This window comes from Polypterus senegalus, chromosome 2 (assembly GCF_016835505.1).
Source record: "Polypterus senegalus isolate Bchr_013 chromosome 2, ASM1683550v1, whole genome shotgun sequence".
In the NCBI taxonomy this organism is placed as follows: Eukaryota; Metazoa; Chordata; class Cladistia; order Polypteriformes; family Polypteridae; genus Polypterus; species Polypterus senegalus.
In genome coordinates, this window is record NC_053155.1 from 130,358,482 (window position 1) to 130,384,883 (window position 26,402).

Genomic DNA, 26,402 nt, shown 5'->3' on the forward strand with positions numbered 1-26,402 from the left:
ACTTTGATAGACTGTTTCATTGCAATGTATATATTATAGACCAATCAAGACAAGCACTAATGCATCTTATTCAGATCTGATCTCTAACATTAAAATATTGCAGAGAAATAAGATTTATAATCTAATAATTACTGAAAGGTACTGGAATATTCCCAAAGTTAGCAGTTCTTCAGCACATTCAAACAATTAAGGACAAAATTGATAAATGTCAGATTCTAAAAGCAACTGTTAATTGCTAGTCATAACATTAATTAAATTTTTCAAAAACTTTTTTTTCCTATTGTGTTTTTGCAGGTGGGTCTTCCATTTCAACACGAAAAGTTGGTATACTAGCAGTGTAGTGAAACTTATTACAGGAATCAATGCCCCACTGGGCATTATGCTAAACAGAGCTGCTAGAGGACATGAGGCTACTGTGATACCAGAATAGTTTGAAAATCCATCTATCCAGCATGGAGTCAACTTGAACCAGGTCTGGGTTATAGTTGTTGGAGCTCAAACAGGCAGTATCAAGTGCAAGGCTAGAACAAACTCTGGACAGGGCAACATTCCATTTGAGAGTACTCTCATGCATATAGCTCTCTGATAACAACAGTGCCACTGTCTTACTAATTAGCACACAAGTGAAAGGGACACTGAAGTAGCTGGTCTCTTTAAGAAGTTGAGATTATTTGTACCTGGTCTGCTCTGCTCGTTATTATCAGGGTTTGTGATGCAAACTAAACAGAAAAAGGTATATCAAAAAGAAAATGGTAAAAGAATACAATACAAACTTTTGAATTTCACCTAAATGTTCATATCATCCTATAAAACAATTTTTAAAGTAAAATAAAAAAAAAAATAGAAGGCCAGCTAATTAAGAAATCAGTTCAATAAGATATTATGAGTGACTTATTACTTTGTAACACCATTTGGAATAAAAACCTACAGCCATAGTGGTACCCCAGGACTGAACTTCAGAACCACCGGTCTAGACAAAGTATCAGAACAACTGACATCAGTATTAAAAATACTGACTACATTGTGCATAATTCTGTGCATTTATTAAAAGAAATACTCAAAAGCGACACACTTTATCCTATGATATGTTGCCTTTATATTTTACTAGTAACTTTTTTCATAAGACTTTTATTTGGTTGAAGTGGATGATCCTATATCATTTCAAAACAAATTCAATCTACTTTTACTATTAATATTTTCCAAAACAATCTATTACAGATTAAAAAAAGCAAAATAATAATTATAATAATAAAAAACATTAGCCCTAATAATGTGCAGAGTGCTGTGTGTTGCATATTTAATGCCCCATTCTCTGGTTTGTTGGTTAATCATATGTTATTCCCTAACTGATAAGTGAATTGCAGATTAAGAATATCTTTATCAGACTGAAACATGCAAACCTCACACATTCCTCCTTTGAAGAAACTTTGTTTTCTTAGATCAGGCATGAACTATGAACAAGCAATGACCTTTTAAAATCAGATGGGCAAATGTTATTTTATTACCTTAAGAAACACAACTTTGAACTCACTCAGGTTAATCATGTCTTGAATATCTGCCCTAAATGACGTCCTCTTATTACAACAAAAACACATCTTAGGTGCCACTTCATGACTAAATGCTTTCTTTGTATTATCATTAGTCCTCCTCTACTCTAGTGAAAAAAACATTGTTAATGTTCAATTCAGTACAAATAGTGGTAATTGTGTATGTGCTTGACCCCATCTGATCACAAAAACCCATTCCCATATACAGACATTGTGTAACTAAATAATGGAATGGGCATATTTACACCTTGACTGTACTACTGTATGACAATTTGGCTAACCATAGTTGAGTAACACCATTTTGGAATTTTGTTTTCTGATATTGGAATTAGTTTTACACACAAATTACCTTCACTTTTTGATTGATCTACTTTTATTATATTTCATTGTGTACTAAATGTGTAATCTAGAGCACAAGAAATTATAATGTATAAAAATGTCTAATTCATTTTATAGCTCAAAAGTCAGTGCCTATAAAAGTACTAATCCCTATGGAAATTTTCTCATTTTATCGCAATAGAACATTGAATCACAGTGAATGTAATTTGACTTTTGATACTTAGCAGAAAAAGATTCTATAAAGAAAAAATGAAAACAGACCTCTGTAAAGTGACCTAAAATAATTTAAAATATAAAATACAAAATAACATATGTATTCACTCCCTTTAATATGGCACACCTAAATCCTCACTGGTGCAGCTAGTTGGTTTAGATCACTTGTGTGTAGTCAAAAGGTTTCAGCTGATTGTAGTACAACTAACTGTACCTGTACCTGGAAGATCTAGCTTGTGGTGTAAATATTGACTTGAAGGGGGAGAATATTTTTGTGATTAAATATTTTGTTTTATATTTGTACTTTGACATTAAAAAGTCTTTTCTGTTGATCAATTAAAAAAAATCAAAGTTAATCCACTGTGATTTAATGTTGTATACCAATAACATGCGAACAATTTCACGTTGGTGAATACTTTTTAAAGGCATTGTGTATCCCTGTAGCAAGTAAAATACGGGTGAATGAAAGAGTGAATATGATACTGAAAATATTTATGTACAAGTAGAATAGTTTGTATTTTCTTTCTATATTAGTTCTGCCAAAGAATAAGAGGTAGTAGATATTTTTAACTCGGGAGATGTCAAAAGCAACATTTTAACTGAACAGATTTCATACTTTCTTGCTCTTAAAAGCTATTATCAGATTCAATAGGGTTATTTTTGTTAGATGCTGGTGCTAAATTTTTATTACGCACTGGGGCATCAGTAATTTAATTAAAGAGAACTTTATACTCAGTTGTTTAATACAGGCTTCTTAGAAACTTAGGTTCTTACAGCCAATAAATAAAAGTTAACAGCTGGCAAGAATACACTGTAACAATACCATTTATGCAAGCAACAAAGAAAAGCTAATCGATTTTAAATACATAATGAACTGAAGAATTCTGAAGAACTGCAAAATCCTTAAATCAGGATTAAAGTTTAACTACATTACTAAGGCCAATGCTACATGCATTACTGCTCATTTGTGGAATGGAAATTACTTTATGATTGTCTATGTAGGCTGCTAAACAGACCCACCTCATTGAAATGTACATCCTGCATTCCAACATCTTCCATCATAGATGCCTCCTCATCGATATTTGGCGTAATCACCCGGAAGGCTGAGCAGCCTTGTTTAAACATTCCTGAAGTGAAGACAGACAGATTAACATATATGCACAAAACATACCCCCTATGTTTGCCCCTTCACTAAACTTACAAAGATAGTGCGTAAAATATTGTTAAAAAAGCTTCAAAATAGTCAGTCAGTCAGTCAGTCATTGTCCAACCCGCTATATCCTAACACAGGGTCACGGGGGTCTGCTGGAGCCAATCCCAGCCAACACAGGGCGAAAGGCTGGAACAAACCCTGGGCAAGGAGCCAGTCCACTGAGCTTCAAAATATTTGAAAGATAATTAAGCCAAGGAAAACTGCTCAAATAAGATAAAAAGTTGTTTACTTTCTGAATGATATTTCAATCCACAAAGAAAAATCCTGATTAATAAAAAATTCAAAAGTATCAAGAGTTTATTTAAAAAATGCTGTTTAATCAATAGGTTTTAATTTCCAAACATCTTGTTCAAGTTCATGTATATAGTCATGTGTACAAAGTGGTACAGCTACATTTCTACTTGTATGTCTCATACAGATAAACAATGAATATAACACCAAACATTACATATATTGTATATGCTATAAACCAAAAAGAAACAACAACCAAAACAGATGTCACTTAGAGCAAGTGTTGAGTAGACTTATGACTTGAGGGTATCACCTTACATACTCATGAATACTATTATTTTTGTAATGTCATGAATACATGTTTGTGTAATGAAAGGTGAGATGCATTAAAATAGCACTCTATTACAGTTTACCTGCTCTAAACCAGCTTATTCAACTACAGGATCATAGTGAGCTGATTCCCAGTATAAGTTTGTGCAAGGCAAGCAACAACTCTGAACTGGGCACCAGTTCATTATAGGCCACACATGTATACTATGCAGTCATACAGGATTTGTTTTCTAGTGACCACTGATCCACACTTACAAGTTTCTGGGATGCAAAAGAAACTTCACCACCTGAAGAAAACCTAGACTGAAAACATTTTAGCTTCTCATAGAGATGCATCTAGGCAGGACCACTTGCCCTGCTTTAATGTCACAGCACAAATGACAGAGTTGTAACAATTTTAATGTAAATAAGCAAACTGACAAGAGATAAACAAGCTCACCCAGTTGTTTCTGATGCTTCTTTGTATGGGCAGAGGACATGCAGGTGATGGGTGTAACAGAGCAAGATGCAGAAGACAGGAAGATATGGAAAAAGATGTTCCGCTGTGGCAACCCCTAACGGGAGCAGCCAAAAGAAGAAGACTCCACAGTGCAATGTGTTCAGCAATTTGTTTGCGTATGGTGTTCTCCAAATGCATCAATTAACTATCAGGATTTCAATTAACTATAATTTATTTTAAATCATGTGTGTAATCTATTGGGCTGAAAAGTGAAAGTGACTTTTATACAAATAACATGAACTGAATATAAATAATTTTAAACAGCTTTACCATCCAGGGTTGGTTTCTGTCTTACCCTTAAAGATGCTGGGAATAGTTTGTGATAGACAGCTTAGACTAGGTTCACCCAAAAGACAGCATTATTTTATTAGCAGTCAACTTATCTATATAATTATCAGAAAAGCAACACTGAGTACTATTAATTTACTGAAAAGCAATGCTCTTCACATTCTAAGGTTAGACACTGTATGAAATTTTATAATGATAATATAATAATAAATTAAATGTTTAAATGTAAACCTAATTTAAAATAAGGATTGCTCAGATCTGCAGTGGACCACTCTAGAGACCCAGAGATGTCCTCCCTGTGTTTGCTTCTTGTTTTAACAATTTACTTTAGTTTTAATTCCACATCTCTGGCTCTGGGTAAATATAGGTATATGCATGAGTCCATCCTGTGATGGACTGACACCCTATCTAGACTTGGGACATATTTTGCTGTCAGTGGTCCTAGCACAGGTTTTGACCCCTGGCAACATGCTACCTTGATTTAGTTGGTTCTAAAATGTATGTCATTCTTCACTGCAAATGATTCATCAGTTACTCTTGATGAAAAAACTGAGATAAAATTTTAAATACAATTTAATTGCTAGTTAATGCTGGTTTGAAATCGGACAGACTGATGCTTGAATCAAATCACAATTTTAGTTCCTCTCCAAGCTATCTTGGATTTATGATGGTTGGGAAAGAAGAGGGAAAAAAATAAATATACATTAAATGGAATAATCTAAACAGAATTAGCTGTTACCATCTGTGTGTACATCTTCAGTTTGTAGTCATTATTATACTCATGATAAGTAAGCAACAGTGATTTTAGTACAAACCGGATTCCAAAAAAGTTGGGACACTATACAAATCGTGAATAAAAACTGAATGCAATGATGTGGAGGTGCCAACTTCTAATATTTTATTCAGAATAGAACATAAATCACGGAACAAAAGTTTAAACTGAGAAAATGTATCATTTTAAGGGAAAAATATGTTGATTCAGAATTTCATGGTGTCAACAAATCCCAAAAAAGTTGGGACAAGACCATTTTCACCACTGTGTGGCATCTCCCCTTCTTCTTACAACAATCAACAGACGTCTGGGGACCAAGGAGACCAGTTTCTCAAGTTTAGAAATAGGAATGCTCTCCCATTCTTGTCTAATACAGGCCTCTAACTGTTCAATCGTCTTGGGCCTTCTTTGTTGCACCTTCCTCTTTATGATCGCCAAATGTTCTCTATAGGTGAAAGATCTGGACTGCAGACTGGCCATTTCAGTACCCGGATCCTTCTCCTACGCAGCCATGATGTTGTGATTGATGCAGAATGTGGTCTGGCATTATCTTGTTGAAAAATGCAGGGTCTTCCCTGAAAGAGATGACGTCTGGATGGGAGCATATGTTGTTCTAGAACCTGAATATATTTTTCTGCATTGATGGTGCCTTTCCAGACATGCAAGCTGCCCATGCCACACGCACTCATGCAACCCCATACCATCAGAGATGCAGGCTTCTGAACTGAGCGTTGATAACAACTTGGGTTGTCCTTGTCCTCTTTGGTCCGGATGACATGGCGTCCCAGATTTCCAAAAGAACTTGAATCGTGACTCGTCTGACCACAGAACAGTCTTCCATTTTGCCACACTCCATTTTAAATGATCCCTGGCCCAGTGACAACGCCTGAGCTTGTGGATCTTGCTTAGAAATGGCTTCTTCTTTGCACTGTAGAGTTTCAGCTGGCAACGGCGGATGGCATGGTGGATTGTGTTCACTGACAATGGTTTCTGGAAGTATTCCTGAGCCCATTCTGTGATTTCCTTTACAGTAGCATTCCTGTTTGTGGTGCAGTGTCATTTAAGGGTCCGGAGATCACGGGCATCCAGTATGGTTTTACGGCCTTGACCCTTACGCACAGAGATTGTTCCAGATTCTCTGAATCTTCGGATGATGTTATGCACAGTTGATGATGATAGATGCAAAGTCTTTGCAATTTTTTGCTGGGTAACACCTTTCTGATATTGCTCCACTATCTTTCTGCGCAACATTGTGGGAATTGGTGATCCTCTACCCATCTTGGCTTCTGACAGACACTGCCACTCTGAGAAGCTCTTTTTATACCCAATCATGTTGCCAATTGACCTAATTAGTGTTAATTGGTCTTCCAGCTCTTCGTTATGCTCAAATTTACTTTTTCCAGCCTCTTATTGCTACTTGTCCCAACTTTTTTGGGATTTGTTGACACCGTGAAATTTTGAATCAACATATTTTTCCTTTAAAATGATACATTTACTTGGATTAAACGTTTGATCTGTCATCTACGTTCTATTACAAATAAAATATTGACATTTGCCATCTCCACATCATTGCATTCAGTTTTTATTCACAATTTGTTTAGTGTCCCAACTTTTTTGGAATCTGGTTTGTAAGTAACTAATATTCCGTCAGGTAAATATGCTATGGAATCCTTTGATGAAGGAAGATATAGAAATGTTTACATAGGTCATAGCCAGTTTAGTTAATTTAACTAAATGTATGATTCACTGTATGACACTAGGCCTTAAAGTACAATGAGCCTGGTGCTAAAAACTACACAATTTCAGTTTGGCAGTCATGGGACAAACATTTCAATTTAGCCAGTAAATGTAAACATATGTTTATATAATTGTGAGGAGAAACAGTACATTGGCAAGGCTGTATCATTTTGTCCATGATATTGTAGCATCATCTCTCTCTGTGTGGTGGGCATACCATCATGTTTTCAGCAAATATGGCTACAGTGCGATACTCAAATTTGTTGTTCTGTTTCTATAATTTTTTTTATTGAAATGAGTAAAAACACATGCACAATTATGTAGTTAGCACAAAAACAGCAAAACTGCATATTTGATTGAAATTTATTAAATTAATTCGCATCCTCCTTTTTTATTATTAAGCTGTAGGGAGTCATGACTCGCTTTTTAAAAAGATATTCTATTTGTAAAATAAATATGTCATGTATCGACTATGAGTTTCTCTCTTGGGGTAACACACACAAACTGGTACATACATTGATCTTATCTTATTGACCCAAGACACAAAAGGGAAAGGGCACAGAGAGCAAACACTGCACTCCAAAAAAAAAAAAAAAAACTATAGTTGTGCATATGGAACCTACAACTTGCAAGAATATGGGTTGTTATTTAGCACTGACTACCAATACCTTTTTGTTGATAAATATTCTCTTTCTGAAACGACAGCCTGACCACTGAGTGACTTTTTTTAATCTGCTTTAATAACCAAGGCTAAATCTCTTTAAAACAAATTGATAAAACTCATTTAAAAGATGGAAGATCTCAACAAACTAAATCAAACTAATCTCTTTTCTGTCTAATGATAATTATTTACTGTGATTTCTGGTTTAATTAATTATTTTTGAGTAACAGCCAAGAAATGTTTGGACATTTTTAACGATTTTCCTCATTTTAAGCAAAGATCAGTGATTTTTCAAAATGCATAATAAGGAAATAAATTTTAACTCTCAGTTAGCCTGACCTGTACAAGTCATATTGTTACTCCATTCTTGGCTTTAATACTTTCACAATTTAAGGTTCGGTATTGTGTTAGTAGAATGAATAACACAGTACAAATGCATCCTTATGATTATAGTATTATAAATGTTCTATGCAACATTCTACTAAGTTGTGGTAATAGACTAAAAGAGTGCAGTGCAAATCATATATATTTTGAAGATATTAACAGTAGCTTGAAAGAAGGGTGAAGTTATCTATACTTTTTTATGAATCCTGTACTTTTTTAAGATGTTTTCTAAATTACATTTACTTTTACTTTTGTTATACTGAATATGAAATCACCACTAGATATTATTAACACCCCACCATCTGTCTCTACCATTTATGAATGGTTAAGTTGATGATTTTGAATTTTGTAATGCTGATAATTAATTTTGGAAAAAGACACGTAACAAGAATTTGAAGATTAATAGTAGAATTTAGCAACTGCCTCTATATTAGCATATGAAATGTACTTATATTTATTCAAAAAATGCATTATCTTAAGATATTTCTCAAATCTAATTAAATGTTGCTGATTCCGTCTCTTGACAACTTCAGTATGAAACAAAAAATTATTACATAAATATATAGGATACAATTCTGCCAGAAAAAAATATTATTTAACTTGCCTTTCCTTCGAAGATATTCAGCCACCAGAGCTGCCACATGTACATAGCACATTGCTGCCTAAAGAATAAACATGATTAACTTATATGATAATAAAGTAAAATAATTAAAGTTCATAAGTAAGCTAAAGAAAATTCTCTAGCTCCCTATTCTGTAAAATATATATTACCATCCAAAAAGAGGGAATTTCACACAAAAATTTGTATTCAAATACAAAACAGTGACTGTTAAATGTGAAAGTACTAACTTCAGAAAGATCGCCATTTTTCACATGAATTCTTGCCATGCTGTCTAACCAGGTTTTTCTGAGCTCTGGTGTACTGGCATAGGATTTGGCCAGACTGTACTGCAAATCGACAAGCATTTCTGGATCATTTTCATGCTCCTTCATCTGAGCTGTAGCCATCAACACAGTACGGATTCGCTTCGTCAAATCTTTCACATCTGAAGGGAATGCTGTGTTCTAAACTCACACAACAGAAAAGTCACATATTAATAAGAGTATAAAAGTAATACAATATGCAGGCAGCATTGAAGTTCAATCAAGTTTAAATGCATTGCTATTGTCTGTGCATTCAATAAATTTGCAAGCATATCTTGTGAAATATTAAAATTAGTATGTATAGATTCTACTGATTAGTTATTCAGCTAGAGAACAGAGTTCCATCACAGAACAATCATTATTATTATTACCGTAAAAGTACAGAAGGCTCTTTTAAGATAAGGTTCAATGGGATGTCTTATTGAAGAATTAATTACATTGAACAATACAACAAACTTTTGTTACTTTAAAAAAAAAAAACTAGCTGTGTTACCTGGCTTTGTTTGGGAAGTTTTGAAAGACACTGGGCATCAGTTATTCTATAGTGACATTGGTTAATTGGGTGTATCAGAAGTGCTATGTAACTAAGTGTTTTTCTGTATACAATATGTAAAGGTTGTTTTAACCATAGGCTACTATTATTAGGAGGCAGTGTGATACAATGTTGAAGGCTTTGGACCTAGGACTTAAGACCCAGAGTTGTATATAGACACACTGTGCAGATGTTTTCTCTTGCAAGAAGTTATTCAAGATTTCTTTTCCCTTGAATGTTAAAAAATAATGCAATTTAAATACACATGGTTTACGAATTATGTGGGTTAGGTTAGGATTATCACAGAGTAAAAGTTGTTATTTATTAAAAAAATAAATGAGATTTCAAAATGTTAATACTGTCATAAATTATAAGAAGACTTTGCTAAATTTCAGTTATAGGCTCCAATGATTTCACTATTTAAGATGGTCCCATCTTTCTGTTCTTTTACTGTATTTACCTACCTTAACTGTCTTGTCACTGTTGGCACAGTTATTTATAATGGACAGGGACTGCTGGAACCTTGTTCCACCGATTCCAATAACATCAGCAATCAACTGGCTGACTGCGATAACCACCTAGACAAGTATTTCATAACACAGTGAGTAATAGGACCTGGATATGTTGGATATTCATTCTAAAATAAACATGCTTGATATGGCCTGAATAAAAAAACAACTGAGCAGAAACAACATTTTCTTTCTATATTAATATATAACAACATTCTTTTAAACAAAAGACACATAATAAGAATTAATGTAGTTATATTGTTATTAAACATTCATTCTGATATTGCTATCTTTTCATTTTCCTCTAAAATAATTAATTAATATATATTATTATTCGTTCAACTTCCATATTGATGTAAAACCATGAAGGGAAAAACAACATGATTCAAAACATGTTTTTCTAACTGAAAGAACAGTCATTGACGATGCAAAAAAAAAGTATATAAAGACTATAAACCTTCTAATTCCAATGCATATTTTAATAAACCTGCTATCAAACATAAAAATTGACTGACCTGGAGGTGTGTTCTTACAAAGGACTTCTTTCCAGTGTAATCAAAATTTGATTTCATAAGAAAATAGAGAAGGTGTGCAGCATCACTTCTGATTGTACTCAGCTTTGAGTTACAGCACTTAAGGATTTCATAGCAAAAAGCAGCACACATATCTGCTCGTCCTTCAAAAAATGTGCAAGGAAACTAAAAAAGCAAAAAAAAGAAAAGTAGATTACTAGAAATCCATCATGCTCTTACTATGGATCTTTTTTGTACAGCTTGGGGGAACCTGTTATGAACCTTGTCCACCTTAACAGGAGAAAGATTACAAGCACTTACCTTCAGGTGTAGTATGGGTTCTGTGTTTTGTGATCTTTAAATATTGATTAACTATCTAACAACATGTACATTATGAAGTACACATTTCATGGATTTGAGTGATTTTCCTACCAATTTATTTAATTTGTTTGTCCTGTGTGTTGCATCACAGTATACTCTGGTGCCAAACTACGAGATAGTTTGCAAATATGAGAACACTAGTTTGCACATCCTTTACTTGTGTTTAGTTACTTAATCTAAACACCTTAGAAATTTGCTTTCTAAAATAAAGTAATTCATTTATGTGTTATAAGTTATCATTATAGTCTTGAATGCGTCATAATCTTTTTTCATTGTGGATCTCGAACAAATGTAGTGGTCTCAATCCACAAGGTAAAAAACCTTTAGAATTTGGAACAATGTGTCAATGTCATTCTGGTCATTCATACTTTGCCTCTTTCATATTAAAGAAAAATCTTGACCAATGTAAATATTTGTGAAGCTATTACAGTCTGATGTCACTCCTTTCAATGAGCATATTATGAGACTCCAATTAAGGCACTTTCTGGGTGCCTTGTCCGTTGTCTGTGGTGAGTAATGTCTCGGTGAAGGAGATATTTTAATTGCAACTTCACTCGGTGGTGCCCGAGGTGACGCTCATCTGGTAATGGGTGACTTCAATGCGACCACTGGCACTGATGGGGCTGGCTATAAGGATTGTGTTGGTTCCCATTGGTCTGGTGACCGTGGTGCAAATGGCTCCATGTTCCTTGACTTTGCAAAAAATCAGAGGCTGCGGATTGCTGGATTCTGCTTCCAGCGCCTTGAGCTGCATCGTTGGAATTGGTAGTCCAATACAGGTGGTATGACGAAGGAGATCAATCACATCTTCGTGGGGATATGCTGGAGGTTCCTAAAGTACTGCAGGATCTACAGAAGTGCCCAGTTTGTTTGCACCCTGAATATCACAGGGAGGAGTCACAGCACACGGTTTGATGGAAACTCCAGTCTGTACCAGGAACTGAGAAGGATGGCTGTGCGGGCTCTGATGGCAGATAAGGGGGCATTTGTTAAGAGGAATCTGTGAGCAAGTGAAACACCATCTATGGACTAGAGATCCATGTCCTGCTTACAGAGGAACTGAATATTTACATATATCTAAATCTGTTCCTCGGAGAGTTGTAGTCAAGATGGGTGATGGAAAGGTCCTTACGGATGATGCTGCAGTTGTGACCCACTGGACTGGCTACTTTGAGCAGCTTCATTGATTTGGCCACTTTGTTATGTAAATAAATGCACAATGCACTGATTTGCTCCAATCTTTGTTGTTTGTGTCCCCACTGTCCTAGCTACTCTGATCATGACTATTGATGTCCAGGTTCAAGGAGTTGATGCAGGCGACTCGGGCATCACAGACATATACAGTTTTAGCTTAGCATCAGAGATGTTTAAATATTCATGCTTAAATCAGTATGTATTCATATCAGAATCTCTGCAAAGTTACACTCCACTGGCTGCCCTGGAACAGAAAGTGACTGATTGCTTGCGAAGAAACAGCCTTATGTATGAGACATGATTCACCACAAGGACAGGATGTCGATCCAGGACTGCCATAAGTACTCATCCATCTTCCATTCACATTCCCCTCCCTAACAGTATTAATAAAGCATTGTGAATCTTCCCTCATTACAGTGCACCATTATCCACTTATGTATAGCTTTGCCATATGTACCTATTTGGATCACCCTTACATTTCATATATACAGTGCTGAACCAAACACTGTTTTCTGTATATGAGGAATTGTGACATAACATAGGCTGCACTGTAATATCGATGAAAGTGTACTGCCTTGCACTACACTATGGTGTGGTTTGACAGAATAATATATTTAATTATACATTTGTATGTAAATAAAATACAAGTATATTGAAAATAAAAAAATATGCAAGATTTTGTTAGCTACTCCAGTCCCTGGGGACACTACAAAGGCCAAGGATGGACCACAACTAGTCTGGGTACTGAAATTGCATTTGTTATTTTGAAGCACATTTTCGGAAACATCATTAGGAACATAGAAAGGGAGGAAAACCTCTACATAATTTCATAAATTCCTAAACACTGAAATGCAAAAATTGAACAGCAAAGTACAAATACAATCGAAGAATCGCTCTGATGGACAGTCACAGCCTACCACAGAGTGCCAAGAATGTTAATTCTAGCTGTTAACAACAGCAACTTTGAACATTAGGATAAAATGTACCAATCTACTTTTATTGCTTGAAATTTGACTGCATGAAACTTAAGTGCCTTAACCTCAAATATTAAGCCTGTGGCAAATAGAGAACCAATGGCCTAGCTACCATTCCAAACTACCTTTACTCAGGATTAACACTTTGAGGGGAAAAAATAATTCTCATTGCAAAAAGATATCCCAGGCAGGATTTGAATAGTGCCAAATAGTACCAAACTACCTTTACTCAGGATTAACACTTTGAGGGGAAAAAATAATTCTCATTGCAAAAAGATATCCCCGGCAGGATTTGAATAGTATCAACTCACTCAGGGTCAGTTCTTGTCTTTAACAAATTAATTCTTTGTGTGAAACACTTCAAGTATCTTTGACTTATATAAAACATATTTTGTTTTGTTTGGATCAGTATATTGCTAATGTAGCTTTTTAATTAAAAAAAGGAAATTTAATCTATACATGGATTAATTTTCAATACTTTTTCTTAATGAAGACAGATAAGTCACTTTCAAGATTCAAGAGTTTTTTTGTCAAACAAACAGTTATACAGCTGCAATGTGCAGTGAAATGAAAAGCTAGCCTACTCCAGGATTGTGCAAAACAATAGGAAACACACAATGGAATAAGTAATAAAATTAAGAAAAATATAATAAAATTAAACAAATTAGATAACATTAACCAACTTAAATTAAATTAATTTAAACTAGAGTAAAATTAAGTTAAAATCTGAAACAGCAAAAAGTGTAAAATAAGTTACAGTGAGTGTGTATGAGTTTTAGGTTGAAATATTTGTTGGCATTTCAGAGTTCAGGATCGTGATGGCCTGAGGAGAAATGTTCCTCTTGAGCCTTTCAGGTTTTGCCAATAGGCTGTGCAGCCTCTTGCCTGAGTTGAGTAGGCTGAACTGTTTCTTGCTGGGGTGGGCAGAGTCCATGATTATTTTAATTGCCCTGGTCCTTAAACGCTTGGTGTAGATATCAGAGAAGGCATGCTGAACTAATCTCTGCTGAACACACCACTCATTGCAGGGCTTTGTGATCCTGGACTGAGCCATTCCCAAACCATGATGGGCAGCACTGTGTTAGGATGCTTTCTATGGCACTGGTGTAAAATGTTTTCAAAATACAAGGTGTGGCAGAAAAGTAATGAGACTGATTTTTTATTTACCAAAGTTTTTATTTTTTTCAATCATCAACGTTATCCCTTCAAAGTAGTTCCCTTGGGCAGCTACACATCGATGGAGACGTTGTTCCCACTGTTGGTAGCAGCGCTGGAAGTCTTCAACCGGTATGGTCTTCAGCATGTCCATTACACTCTTTTGGATGTTTTCTAAAGTCCGAAATGGCGTCCTTTGAGGACATTTTCAGTTTAGGAAAAGGAAAAGTCACATGGACTGAGGTCAGGTGAATAAGGGGGCTGGGGAACCACAGGAATGCCTTTTGAGGTCAAAATTTCTGTTATGGAGAGGGCAGTTTTTCGGCACCATTTTGGCACAGACCTTTCGCATGTGCAAATGTTCAGTCAAAATTTGATGAACGGTAAATCTGTTCAAATTTAATTGTTCACTCAACATTCTTAATGTTAAACGACGGTCTGATCTCACAAGAGTGTTCACACATTCGATGTTTTCATTGGTTTTCAAAGTTGAAGTCCTCCCTGAACGGTGTTCATCTTCAGCGTGTTTTCTGCCTTCCAAAAATTATTTGTGCCAGCGAAAAGCTTGAGCTTGGGATAAAGAATGTTCCCCATAGGCCTGTTTTAACTTTTCAAACGTCACACTTGCCGTTTAATGGCACAACGTTGCTCCAAATTCTGCTGTTCCATTTTGCATGACGCACAACCAAAAACACAACTTCGCTAATAGCAGTCACAAAAATCACGTAGTTAGCGGAAGGAGTTGAAACTTCGCACTGAGCTATGGGAGGGTACTGATACATGTGCTCTATCAAGGACAACAGCGCAGCGTTGCCAGATCGGTTGCAGTGTTGCCAGTCTCGTTACTTTTCTGCCACACCTCGTAGGTGGGGAGACTTTGAATTTCCTCAGCAACTTCAGGGGATAAAGGTACTGTCTTGTCTTCTTAACCTGAGTTTTTGTGTACTGGTTCCATGTCAGGTCCTCGGTGATGTACATACCCAGGTATCTGAAGTCGCTCACCCTCTCAACAGGAAGTCCAGGCTGCCGGGGATGTAGATCTGCTGTTGATTCCACATGAAATCCACCATTAGCTCTTTGCTCTTGCTAACATTCAGTGAGAAGTTATAAGTTTGGCGACACACTGCCACATTCTGTACCTTGTCTAGATACACCTCCTCGTCATTGTTGGAAATGAGGTCTAAGACCACTGTTAAATATGGTGTTGGAGCTATGTTTGGCACACAATTGTGTGTGTAAAGGGAATGCAACAGAGGACTCAGTACATAGCCTTGTGGAAATCCTGCGTTGACAATGATAATGCTGATAGAAGTAATTGCCTGCTCTCACCACAGGAGGCCTATCCATAAGAAAATCCAGCACCCAGTCACAGAGGGGGATGTTCAGTTCTAGGTATTTAAGCTTTGGGGGGACCATGGCATTAAAAGCCAAGCTGTAATCTATAAACAATAATCTTACATAATTCCCCTTGTTTCAATTCTGATAAAGTAAAATATTACTTTATATATTGCGTAAATGTATGTTTACTTGTCTAGTATGCAAATTCACAACCTTTGATCTACCTCCTTCCAAATATTGCACAAATTCTACATTTGTCCAGGTATTTGTCCAAAATTTAGTTGGTGCCCCAACCCCAGGCAGTACCAGGTACCCCTGCTAGTTTATAAAATGCCCTGGATTTCAGTTGGTGGAGGCAGAAATTGCCCCTAACATTATTTCTCACTCCAATTATACTATATGCATAAATTCATTAAACGGTGTACAAATACTGGTACTTAGAAGCTCAATGGCTAAAGCATCATTCCAGACAGATAAATCTTATACATAGAAAAGATGAAAATGAGTTATAAAACCTAAGAAACAGAATTTTGTAATTTAAACACTAAATAAAGAAGTATTCTGTAATGACTTTAGCACTGCATTGTGGGTCTCATTCGATCACATTTAATACAATGGAGGAACAGGGTTAGATCATTCTCATGCAAAGTTTAATGCAAATTGATAAATGTGTATTTTTATTTTGACATCAAGAATTTCATTAGTATTAAAAAAATGTCTGACCTTCCTTTCCAGTAAAGAAAATATTTTTCTTCATCATTTTAAGTTTTAAATTAAATTGCATATAGTTCAAGAAATTGTGAATAACTTTATTACAGCATGAAATTAACATTTAAATACATAATTAAAAAAAGCTACTAACCTTGTAAATAAATGTTCTCAATGAAGTAAAGACCTGCTTAAGTGCCATTTCGGACTGATTGATACGAAGGAATGTGAGATAGACATCAAAGACTTTCTTCATTAAAGGATTATGTCCATGATCTGCACAAAGTTGTTGCTACAAAAAGTGATAGATAAAAGAATCGACAAATGTCCATTAGTCAGTGTTTTTGCCAACAAGGTTTAGGTTGCATTTCATGAAACATTTCTGGAAGACTGTAAAGAAACTGAAGTTATGTCTGATATACAGTTTGAATCATAACAATTGTTCTGAAGTTCCAAGGCGCTTAAAAATAAGTAACTGACATGCCGTGCTATAAAAGGCCCTTATTTGCCACCAAAAGCCTAAAACAGTCTTTTTTTAGGAAAAAAAAACCCACTACTTAATAATTTATAAAATGTTTTTTTTATTAAACTCTTAAACAGCTACTACAGAACTGATGAAAAGAAAAATGCCAATAAAGTGACTGTTTGTATCATTATAAGCTTAACAGTTGTGGTGAGAGGTGTATATACACATATATATGTATATATAAATGAATTGTATATAATTAGATGATAAGCACTACAGTTCCCATGATGCTTTCAGACAGGACAAACGGGGACTGTGGAAGTGATGGGTATTTTTGTTGAGTTGTTGGATTGAGTACTAAAAACCGTGCATTGCATTTAGTAACCTGTTTGAGTCTTGATTGTCTTTAATCAAGTAAGACCGAGGTGGCATGACATGGTGTCAGAAGTGGTCTTGAAGTAAAAACAGCAATAAAAGCCTCCTTGAAGACCAAAAAAAAAAAATATCAAATTTAATGCAACTGAGCCCTTTGATTTCCGTCAGCCAACGGCGTGGCCAGCATGGATTCAGCGATTTACACGTTTCAGAATTGCCACAAAACTCAACAAAGAACAAGGGGAAGTGTAAGTAAATGCCTTAATTTATGCTATCTGAAAAGAAGCCAAGGCAATATTTGGCGCGTTCACTTTCTAAGTGGGGACGAATGCCAATAATTTTGAAGACGTGGTAGGAAAATTCAGTGCACATTTTATTCCACGTAGAAATGTGATTTGTGAAAGAGAATGTTTTCATCAGCGTTCGCATACGCCAGAGGAGATGATTGAAGCCTGTGTGAGCTTGCTGAATATTGCGAGTTTGGCGATATGAAAGAGCAGCAAATTAGAGACATGATTGGAATTGCGGACCATGATGTCTCACGGAAACTACAGATGGAAAGTGATTTAACCTTGGGTCATGCGGTGCAAATTGCACGCCATTCGGAGCTTGTTACAAAGCAGAACGCCACAATCACAGATGCAAACGCCGGGGCGCTAATGGTGCAGCGCGGAGGAGGAAAACGGCATCCTGGAAGAAAAAGACAGTATGGCAAGAAGGCACAGCAAGAGCAAACGCCAACAGAGAAAACACACTGTTCAAGATACAACAGATCGCATGACCCGAGAGACTGTCCAGCTTATAATAATAACTGCTGTAAGTGTAATAAAATGGGACACTTGCTGTTGTTTGTAAAATTAAGACAGAGCAGTTGTGGTAAAAGATGCAGACAGCAATAATGAGCTGTTTTTTTTGGGGAGCGTGGAGGAACCTAATTCTGAGAGCCACTGGCAAGTAAAACTCCCAGTGTGTGGTAAAGTAGTAACTTTTAAGATTGATACTGGAGCAGATATCACACTTATGTCACGTAGCACATATGTGGCTCTCCCAAATCCCCCTCCTTTAGTTAAAACATCAGCAATCCCCAAGAGTCCAGGTGGGGCAGTAAAAATAGTTGGAATATTTTTTGCAGAAACTGAAAGAAAAGGAGCAAAGTACAAGCTCTGTATTATTGTAATGGATGAACAATATGCTAACAACTTTTTAAGTAGAAGTGCAGCATGTAGTATGTGGTTAGTTATTAGAGCTGACCAAGTCAGTGCATGTGTTTTTGGGGAAATAGGTCTTTTAAACTGTAAGCCAGTTAAGATAGAACTAAAGTCCAATGTGCAGTCATACAGCTTTGCCACACCACGCAGAGTGCCATTCCCTTTGATGCAAAAGGTGGATGAGGAATTGAAACGTATGTAGTCAATTGGGATATGTGAAGTAACTGAGCCCACTGAATGGTGTGCTCCCACTGTTCCAGTTACGAAAGTGAATGGAAAGATAAGAATTTGTGTAGATCGCAAGCAACTAAACAAAGCTGTTAAAAGGGAGAAGTTTATCTTGCCAACACTAGAGGATATAGCGCTGAGACTTACAGAAACTGGTGTTTTTCCACTCTTGATGCATCCTCTGGTTTTTGGCAAATCCCGTTGGACCCCAAGAGTGCAATGTTAACTACATTTATAACTCCCAAAGGCACATTTTGTTTCAGGCGTTTACCATTTGGAATCTCCTTAGCACCTGAAATACTTCAATGAGAAATGAGCAAACTGTTTCAAGATCACACAGGTACAGATGTTGTTATGGATGATATTTTATTATATGGTAAAGACCAGGCAGAACATGATAAAAATCTAGATGCAGTCTTGAGAACAATACAAGAGTCGGGACTGAAGCTTAACAGGAACAAATGTCAGTTCAGTAAGAGTGAACTGTGATTCTGTGGGCACGTTATTAGCAAAGAGGGGGTGAAGCCTGATCCTACCAAAATAAAAGCAATCGCTGATATGCCAAACCCAGTAGAAGTTTCACAGCTTAGGCAACTTCTAGGCATGGTAAACTATCTGGGTAAGTTCGTGCCAGATCTTTCAACAGAGATTCATCCTTTAACAGAGTTACTGAAGAAAGACGCAGAGTGTGGGTGTGAGACGCACCACAACAGCAAGCATTTGAAAGGGTCAAAAAAATGTTATCATCCACATTAGCCTATTATGATTTGCAGAGGCCCACAATTGTGTCAGCTGATACTAGCAGCTACGGCTTAGGAGCCGCATTGCTGCAAATACATGGAGACAGAGCATAGCCTGTGGCATTTTGCTCTACAACATTGACAAAGGCAGAGCAGCGATACTCACAAATCGAAAAGGAGTGTCTTGCGGTGGCACGGGCATGCGAGAGGTTTGCCCATTACCTCCATGGGTTAAGAGAGTTCATTCTGCAAACAGATCATAAACCCTTAGTCCCATTAATCAACACAAGTGATCTTGATAAAACACTCCTGAGATGTCAACATCTCCTGATGCGTTTGATGAGATTTAATGTAAAAGCTGTACATGTTCCAGGCAAGTTACTTTTGGTGGCTGACACACTGTCACATAATACAGTGCATGATAAAGAATACCCCAATACAGAGGCAGAGGTACAGGCCTATGTTGAGTCGGTGATCAAGTCCAGGCCAGTGTTGGAACCAAAGCTAAAAATAATTAAGGAAGCTACAGAGAAAGACTTTGCATTATGCAAGGTAAAAGAGTTTCTCAGTAATGGTTGGCCTCGTCATGTGCCTTATGAGCTGCAAAGGTTTCATGCGGTAAGGGCATCTTTCACTGAAGCTGAGGGCTTATTTTTGTATGAGGACAGGATTGTCATTCCAGTTGCTCTTAGAGAACAAATTTTAGATCATTTATATGAAGGACACCTTGGGTTAACAAAGTGCAGACAAAGGATTAAAATGTCTGTATGGTGGCCAGGGATTGGAGTAGAGATTTGCAAAAAAGTGTCAAACTGTAACTTTTGCAAAGAACATAAGCCTACTCAAAGGAAAGAGCCACTTATACCTAGCACTTTACCACCAGGACCCTGGTATAAGATAGGGGCAGACCTGTGTGAGCTCTCTGGAAAAGATTACCTAGTGGTGGTGGATTATTATGCAAGAGATATAGAAACAGCACAGCTACAATCAACTACAAGTCAGCATATCATTGTTAGACTTAAGACCATGTTTGCAAGATGAGGAATTCACTTTGTAATGGAGTTAAAATTGCTGGTGAAGGACTGTGCTTATGCAAACGAAGATGAGATGGTCAGGGATAGAATAGTGTTTGGCACAAACTCAGCAAAAGTGCGAGAGAAACTTAAGTGCCGGGTCTGAGCTAACATTAAATAAAGCCATGGACATCGCAAGATCGCATGAGATATTCGCGAGATACAAGTTTAATGAGAAGATGCTGGGTATAAACGAGACTTTTGATCACTTTGTAACAGAGTTAAAATTGATGGTGAAGGACTGTGCTTATGCAAACGAAGATGAGATAGTCAGGGATAGAATAGTGTTTGGCATAAACTCAGCGAAAGTGTGAGAGAAACTTTTAAGTGCCGGGTCTGAGCTAACATTAAATAAAGCCGTGGACATCGCAAGATCGCACGAGATAGCACAACCACAGCTGAGAACCTTCGATGCATGTACTCCGAGCAGCTCACGTGAACTGACTGTGAACGCAGTACGCACCCAAAAATCAAGACCTCCAAAGAACGCTGAACAAAAAACTCATTACACAATTGAGAAGGCAGCAAAAGAATATGAAGCGTGTGACGCATACAAGCATATTCATAAGTGCAGGTACTGCGGAAACAAAGCACACGGTGGAAAAAGTCAATGTCCAGCTATAGGAAGACAGTGTAAAAAATGTGGTAAATTGAACCACTTCGCTAAAGTTTGCAGAACTGGGAAAAATAAACCCGTGTATGCAGTGTGTGATGTCTCAGATAAAGAGGAAGACAAGCTGTTTATTGATGCAGTAAGAAAGTAACAACCGTCTGAATCTGAACAAGCCTTTGTAGACATATCAATAGGAAAGCAAGGTGTAAAGCTTAAGTTTAAATTAAGTTCATAGACACGCTGCTGCTAAATATTTGCAGGTAAATCCACAACTTAATACTGGGAATGCCTGTTAAACATCTTAGATTCACGAGTACCGATTTGGGTAGTGAACACTTCGATGAATGAAACCTGTTATCTTTACAACGGTTGACAAACATGGAATATAACTTGAACATAACACATCCTCCAAATACGAACCTGATTGAAAGAAATAATGATAATCAAATCCTTGATGACAGCAACACTCATAACAGTCACAAAACAATTACATTGACAATCATGTTACGTTATTTTTAAAATGTTTCCTTTTCTTTTTCATAACTTCTTTAACACACTATTTCTCCGCTGCGAAGCGCGGGTATATTGCTAGTATATACTGTATATATATATATATACATATATATATATATATATATATATATATATATATATATATATATATAAATAAATTGTATATAATTAGATGTTAAGCACTGTAGTTCCCAGGATGCTTTCAGACAGGACATACGAGGACTGTGGGAGTGATAGGTTTTTTTGTTGAGCTGTTGGATTGAGTAATAAAAAACATGCATTGCATTCAGTAACTCATTTGGGTCTTGATTTTCTTTAATCAAGTAAGACCGAGGTGGCATGACAACAGTGTTTAGAACAACATAAATTGTTCACATAGCCACCACTGAAAAGTGCCTCTACACTCAAAAAGACTGCCCAAGATTGCATGTAGCTATGAAGAGAATAATGGAAATTAAGTTGGATACCATTAACATTTTCTTTTATTGTGCCTTGTTATCTATACAATATATGTATTCCTATACTAACATTGTAAGTAGTATGTTAACATTTCTGATTATTCAAATTATGTATTAATGAAATATTCCTGATAGCTAATTAGATAAGCTGTGAGGTTGGTAGGGTTTGTAATGTCATTTGGTCATTACTGACCTATATAGTAACTGATGGCTGAAACAAAATCTAGTTAGCACTCTACTATAAGCATTTAATTAATACAACATCAAGTAAAGCACTATACAAAGCATACCTTGAATACCATTGAGAATAAGCTCAGTGTGTCTAGAACAGTTAGGCAGACTTCTGTAGCGATGTTGGCTTCCAGCAATGACTGATGAAGAACATCTGCATCTGAATGACTATAACCTGCACATAAAACAATCAATAAGGAATCGGACCAAAGCAGACAATTTAAATTAACAAGTAATTTCAGAGTGTAAACTAATGATTTAAAAAGACTGTCTATAAAAAAGGGAAAAGGGAGATGCAGCTGTTAAACGTTAAGATTTCTAGCATAGAAAGAAATATAATTGAACTTGTTGACAGCTAGTTAATTGCTTGTAATCTCAAAAGAATTCTTTTGCAACCAAATCTTATGTAATCTTCTGATACTGAGCAGGACCTACAGGCATTTAGAAAAAAAAGAAAAAAAAACTGCAATAAGAAAATATAGAAGCTGCAGGTAAGAATTGGCAGGTGGAGGAAATGGAGGCTTTAACAGGTACATTCCCAACTGAAAGGCATGCGTCAGGTTACAGGTGCATCCTTTGCTGGATGCCTGCTAGTTTGCAAGTTACAGTAGCTGTCAACCTGATTAAGTCTTACCATGATCTACAGAAATTCCAAGTACACTTGATATCTTTCTTACACTGAAAACACAGAAAAAGTCACTTTATTATGTATCTCTGGACAACCATCACAAAGTTTGTCATGGAAAAAAAAGAATTTTTACGAAAATAGGTAGCTGAATATAAAAATAGAATTTCTGATTGCCAGGAACCACAAACGAAACCCTTAATGGAGACATGATTATTTGGAAAAAAAAATTACAGATAGTTTGATTTCTTACTTGTTATTTTGAAAATGCAGTGGGTACTAAATGGACGGTAAGTCCATCATGCCGGGTACATAATCCACTTTTGAAGGCTGTGCCATGTGGCATCTAATAATCTTCCCATGTCTAAAAGGGTTTTCAACTTACTTCTCCAAAGACAAGTTGGATGGGTTAACATAAATTTTTAAATGATCCTCTGTGAGTGGGCACTTTGATTGTCTGGCACCCTTCTCTAAGTCTGTTTTATGCCTTCTGGTCAGTACTACCAGGATAGCATTGAGTCTTTCTGTGACACAACTTGAATTAAGAGTGTTTGAGAAGACAAGAATACAAAAAGTTATAGTGATGTTTCTGGTTGCTGGCCTTTCACACAACTTTGAAGACTGTTAATGTGAATACTATTGACCCTTAAAATGTCCAGGGTGTTCTGACATGTGAATTGTAAATCCAGATACATTCTTGAAATAGTTAATGTGGGAATTTCCTCAGATTTATGTCAGTCAGTCAGTCAGTTGTTTTCTAAACCAGGTGCTGGAGCCTATTCCAGGTAGGAAAATGGCAAAGGCAAGCACAAACCCTGGATAGGGCCCAAGTTAATCAAAGGGTGAACACACACACACACACTCACACCCCAGCCATAAACTATGGCCAATTTAATATCACCAATTCACCTAAACTGCATGTCTTTGGACTGTGAGAGGAAACTGGAGCACACAGAGGAAAACCACACAGACATGGGGAGAACATGCAAACTCCTCACAGGGAGGGCCTGGGACACTAACCCTGGTTTTCATATTTTGAGACAGCAGCACTACAACTGCAGCATTCATTTCTATGTACATACTATACTTTAAACTCAATCCAGTAGACATAACAAACACTCATTACAAAGAAATTCGCCAATTCAAAGCAATGTTTCTGGGGATGTATATTATGCCTATATTCCTTTTTTGCAAATCACTGAATTTATTATAATAAACTGTAATGCCATTTAAGTGCCTGCCCCACAGTCTTCCTCTTGCAGCAAATACATCACCTTTTCTACTTGGCTAAATAGCTCATGGGCTTCACCTTCACTGAAGGTTTAAAAAGCATTTATGGTTCACCAAAGGATCATTCACAGTACTCAAGCAAAATGTTATATACTGGGTGAGGAGACTGAGTCTGTGTGCAGGACCAGGTTTATATCTCTAATTAAAACCAAACTGAAAACATGAGTGGGAAAGAAGAAAAACTAAGGCAAAAAGGAAATTAATGAACTTGAAAAAAACAAAAACTTTACTTGAAAAAAAACTTCTACAATAAAACTAATTTGGAATTAAATTTGAACAAAAACAATATTTTTATTTTATTAACACAAATCAACTAATAAGGTCATTTCGTCATGCTAAATGCTATCAGTACATGTGCTTGGTTGGCCGGCTGCAGCCTAGACTGGGAAAGCAGGATTTGTACTCGATTCCAAGTTTGTTTTTTTTTGTTTGTTGATAAACAATAATTAAAATAAGTATATTAGTTAATTTAATAATAATTACAATAAATGCCAAATAAATTAAAAAAATATATAAATGTATAATGAAGTATAAAGATATAAGATTATGCCCATCTAACACGTTAATTTCCTTACATGTACCCCACTGTGAGGGATAGTTGGCTAATTGGTTTAACAAACTAAAGATAGCTTCAACAACTGAGTAGTGATTTTGATTGTTAATTTTGAAAAAAATGCATGTTCTAGATTAAACTTGCTCATTCTACCTTTCTAGTATTAGCATTAATACTTGTCTTCTGCTTATATTACCTTATTAACAACCTTAAAAGTTGTTGTATGGCAACAAGTGCATATTTATTCTATATTTACCCCATTTCATCATTAGGCATGCTGCCTCTGAATATACATTATTTCAGGGACTCACTGCCTGCAAAACTGAAATAGTCTTTGGCCCACAAATTGAGATCATCAAAAATTTTTTTTTCATTTTACAGTTCTTTGATTGGTGCATAATTAGATAATATAACTTAAAGCAGATTGGTGTAGCCATGACCAGAGAAAGTGTGAGCAAGAATTCACTCTGGGAATATTTTGTACTTGATAGACCTATAAACACAATTAACGATCATGCAGTAATGGGTGTTCCACTACTAAAAGTACTTTGGGGTCCACACCAGTGACAGGCTGGACTGGTCTAAACAAAGAGGAACTATACAAGAAAGGACAGAGTGAAGTATTTGTCATTAGGAGACCGCGTTCCTTTGAAGTAGGTAGTGACATCACTTTACATGTACGGGGCAAGTAACATCAGCTCGATAGAAGGGCAACCAAATCAATAAGCTGATTAAGAAGACAGACTCACACTCAACCCACCAGAGGTGGCATCGAAGGAGAGACTGAGCACGAAACTGATGGGTATTGTTGACTATGCTGCACAATCTCTTTTTGACAGATGAATACCAAGTACATTTAGGTAACAAATTATTAAAAAAAAAAGTGTGTCATGAAACTCTACTAGAGCTCGTTCATACCTACACCTTTATAACTCCTCACTGTGAAGGCTCTCTTATCATTAGTTAAGACAGAGGTTTTCTTCTTTTTTGTAATTTTTGTGCATATTTGGGCGGGTTCTTGTTATTTGTTACAATATTTCTTGAGCATCTGTAAAAAGCTAAATTTCCTCATTTGAGAAAAATAAAGTACTAACTATTTAATAACAATAACAATATTACTATTATAGCCTCTTGCAAGAATCTCATGTAAACAAACACTTAGATGGAATCTAGGCTTATTAAGACTGTGTACATTTTCACAAGCAAGTATTAAATGCAATAATGAAACACTGGAAAATAAAGATAGTAAACTTTAACATAAAGTACTTGAAATAACCTAATCAAATCAATCAAGCTACACATTGCCCTGGCTCAAACATTCACATCATATGGTGTTATAATGAGAACTGAAATTAAGCAGGTTTTAATTTGAGCTGGCAAGTGAGTATACAATTGGTGATTGTGCACAATATTTTAATAATCATGATAAATTACTGTCCCAAATGCCAAAAATTAGCCTTGCTATCTGCCTTTATACATTGCATAAACAGAAACAGGGGAAAAAAGATGGATGTAATTTACCCCCCAGGGAAGCACTTGGAAATACTTTCCAAGGCAACCTGAATTAAATAAAATTGCTCTCTTTATT

At 36.1% G+C, this 26,402-nt stretch overlaps 1 protein-coding gene across 15 annotated transcripts in view; it reads right to left on the reverse strand.

Moving 5' to 3' along the window:
* The window catches only part of dock9b (dedicator of cytokinesis 9b), a 389,040-nt gene that overhangs the window by 30,770 nt on the left and 331,868 nt on the right, over positions 1-26,402 (reverse strand). For 14 of the 15 annotated variants that reach the window (XM_039744596.1, XM_039744605.1, XM_039744603.1 and 11 more), the window contains 7 exons: positions 22,406-22,521; positions 16,596-16,733; positions 10,695-10,877; positions 10,135-10,248; positions 9,064-9,279; positions 8,819-8,876; positions 3,120-3,226 (listed from right to left, as the gene is read on the reverse strand). In XM_039744596.1, coding sequence (XP_039600530.1) covers positions 3,120-3,226; positions 8,819-8,876; positions 9,064-9,279; positions 10,135-10,248; positions 10,695-10,877; positions 16,596-16,733; positions 22,406-22,521 — 932 coding nt within the window. Of the gene's footprint in view, positions 1-3,119; positions 3,227-8,818; positions 8,877-9,063; positions 9,280-10,134; positions 10,249-10,694; positions 10,878-16,595; positions 16,734-22,405; positions 22,522-22,980; positions 23,025-26,402 lie in introns of all 15 variants that reach the window. The other variant, XM_039744606.1, reaches the window with a different exon arrangement.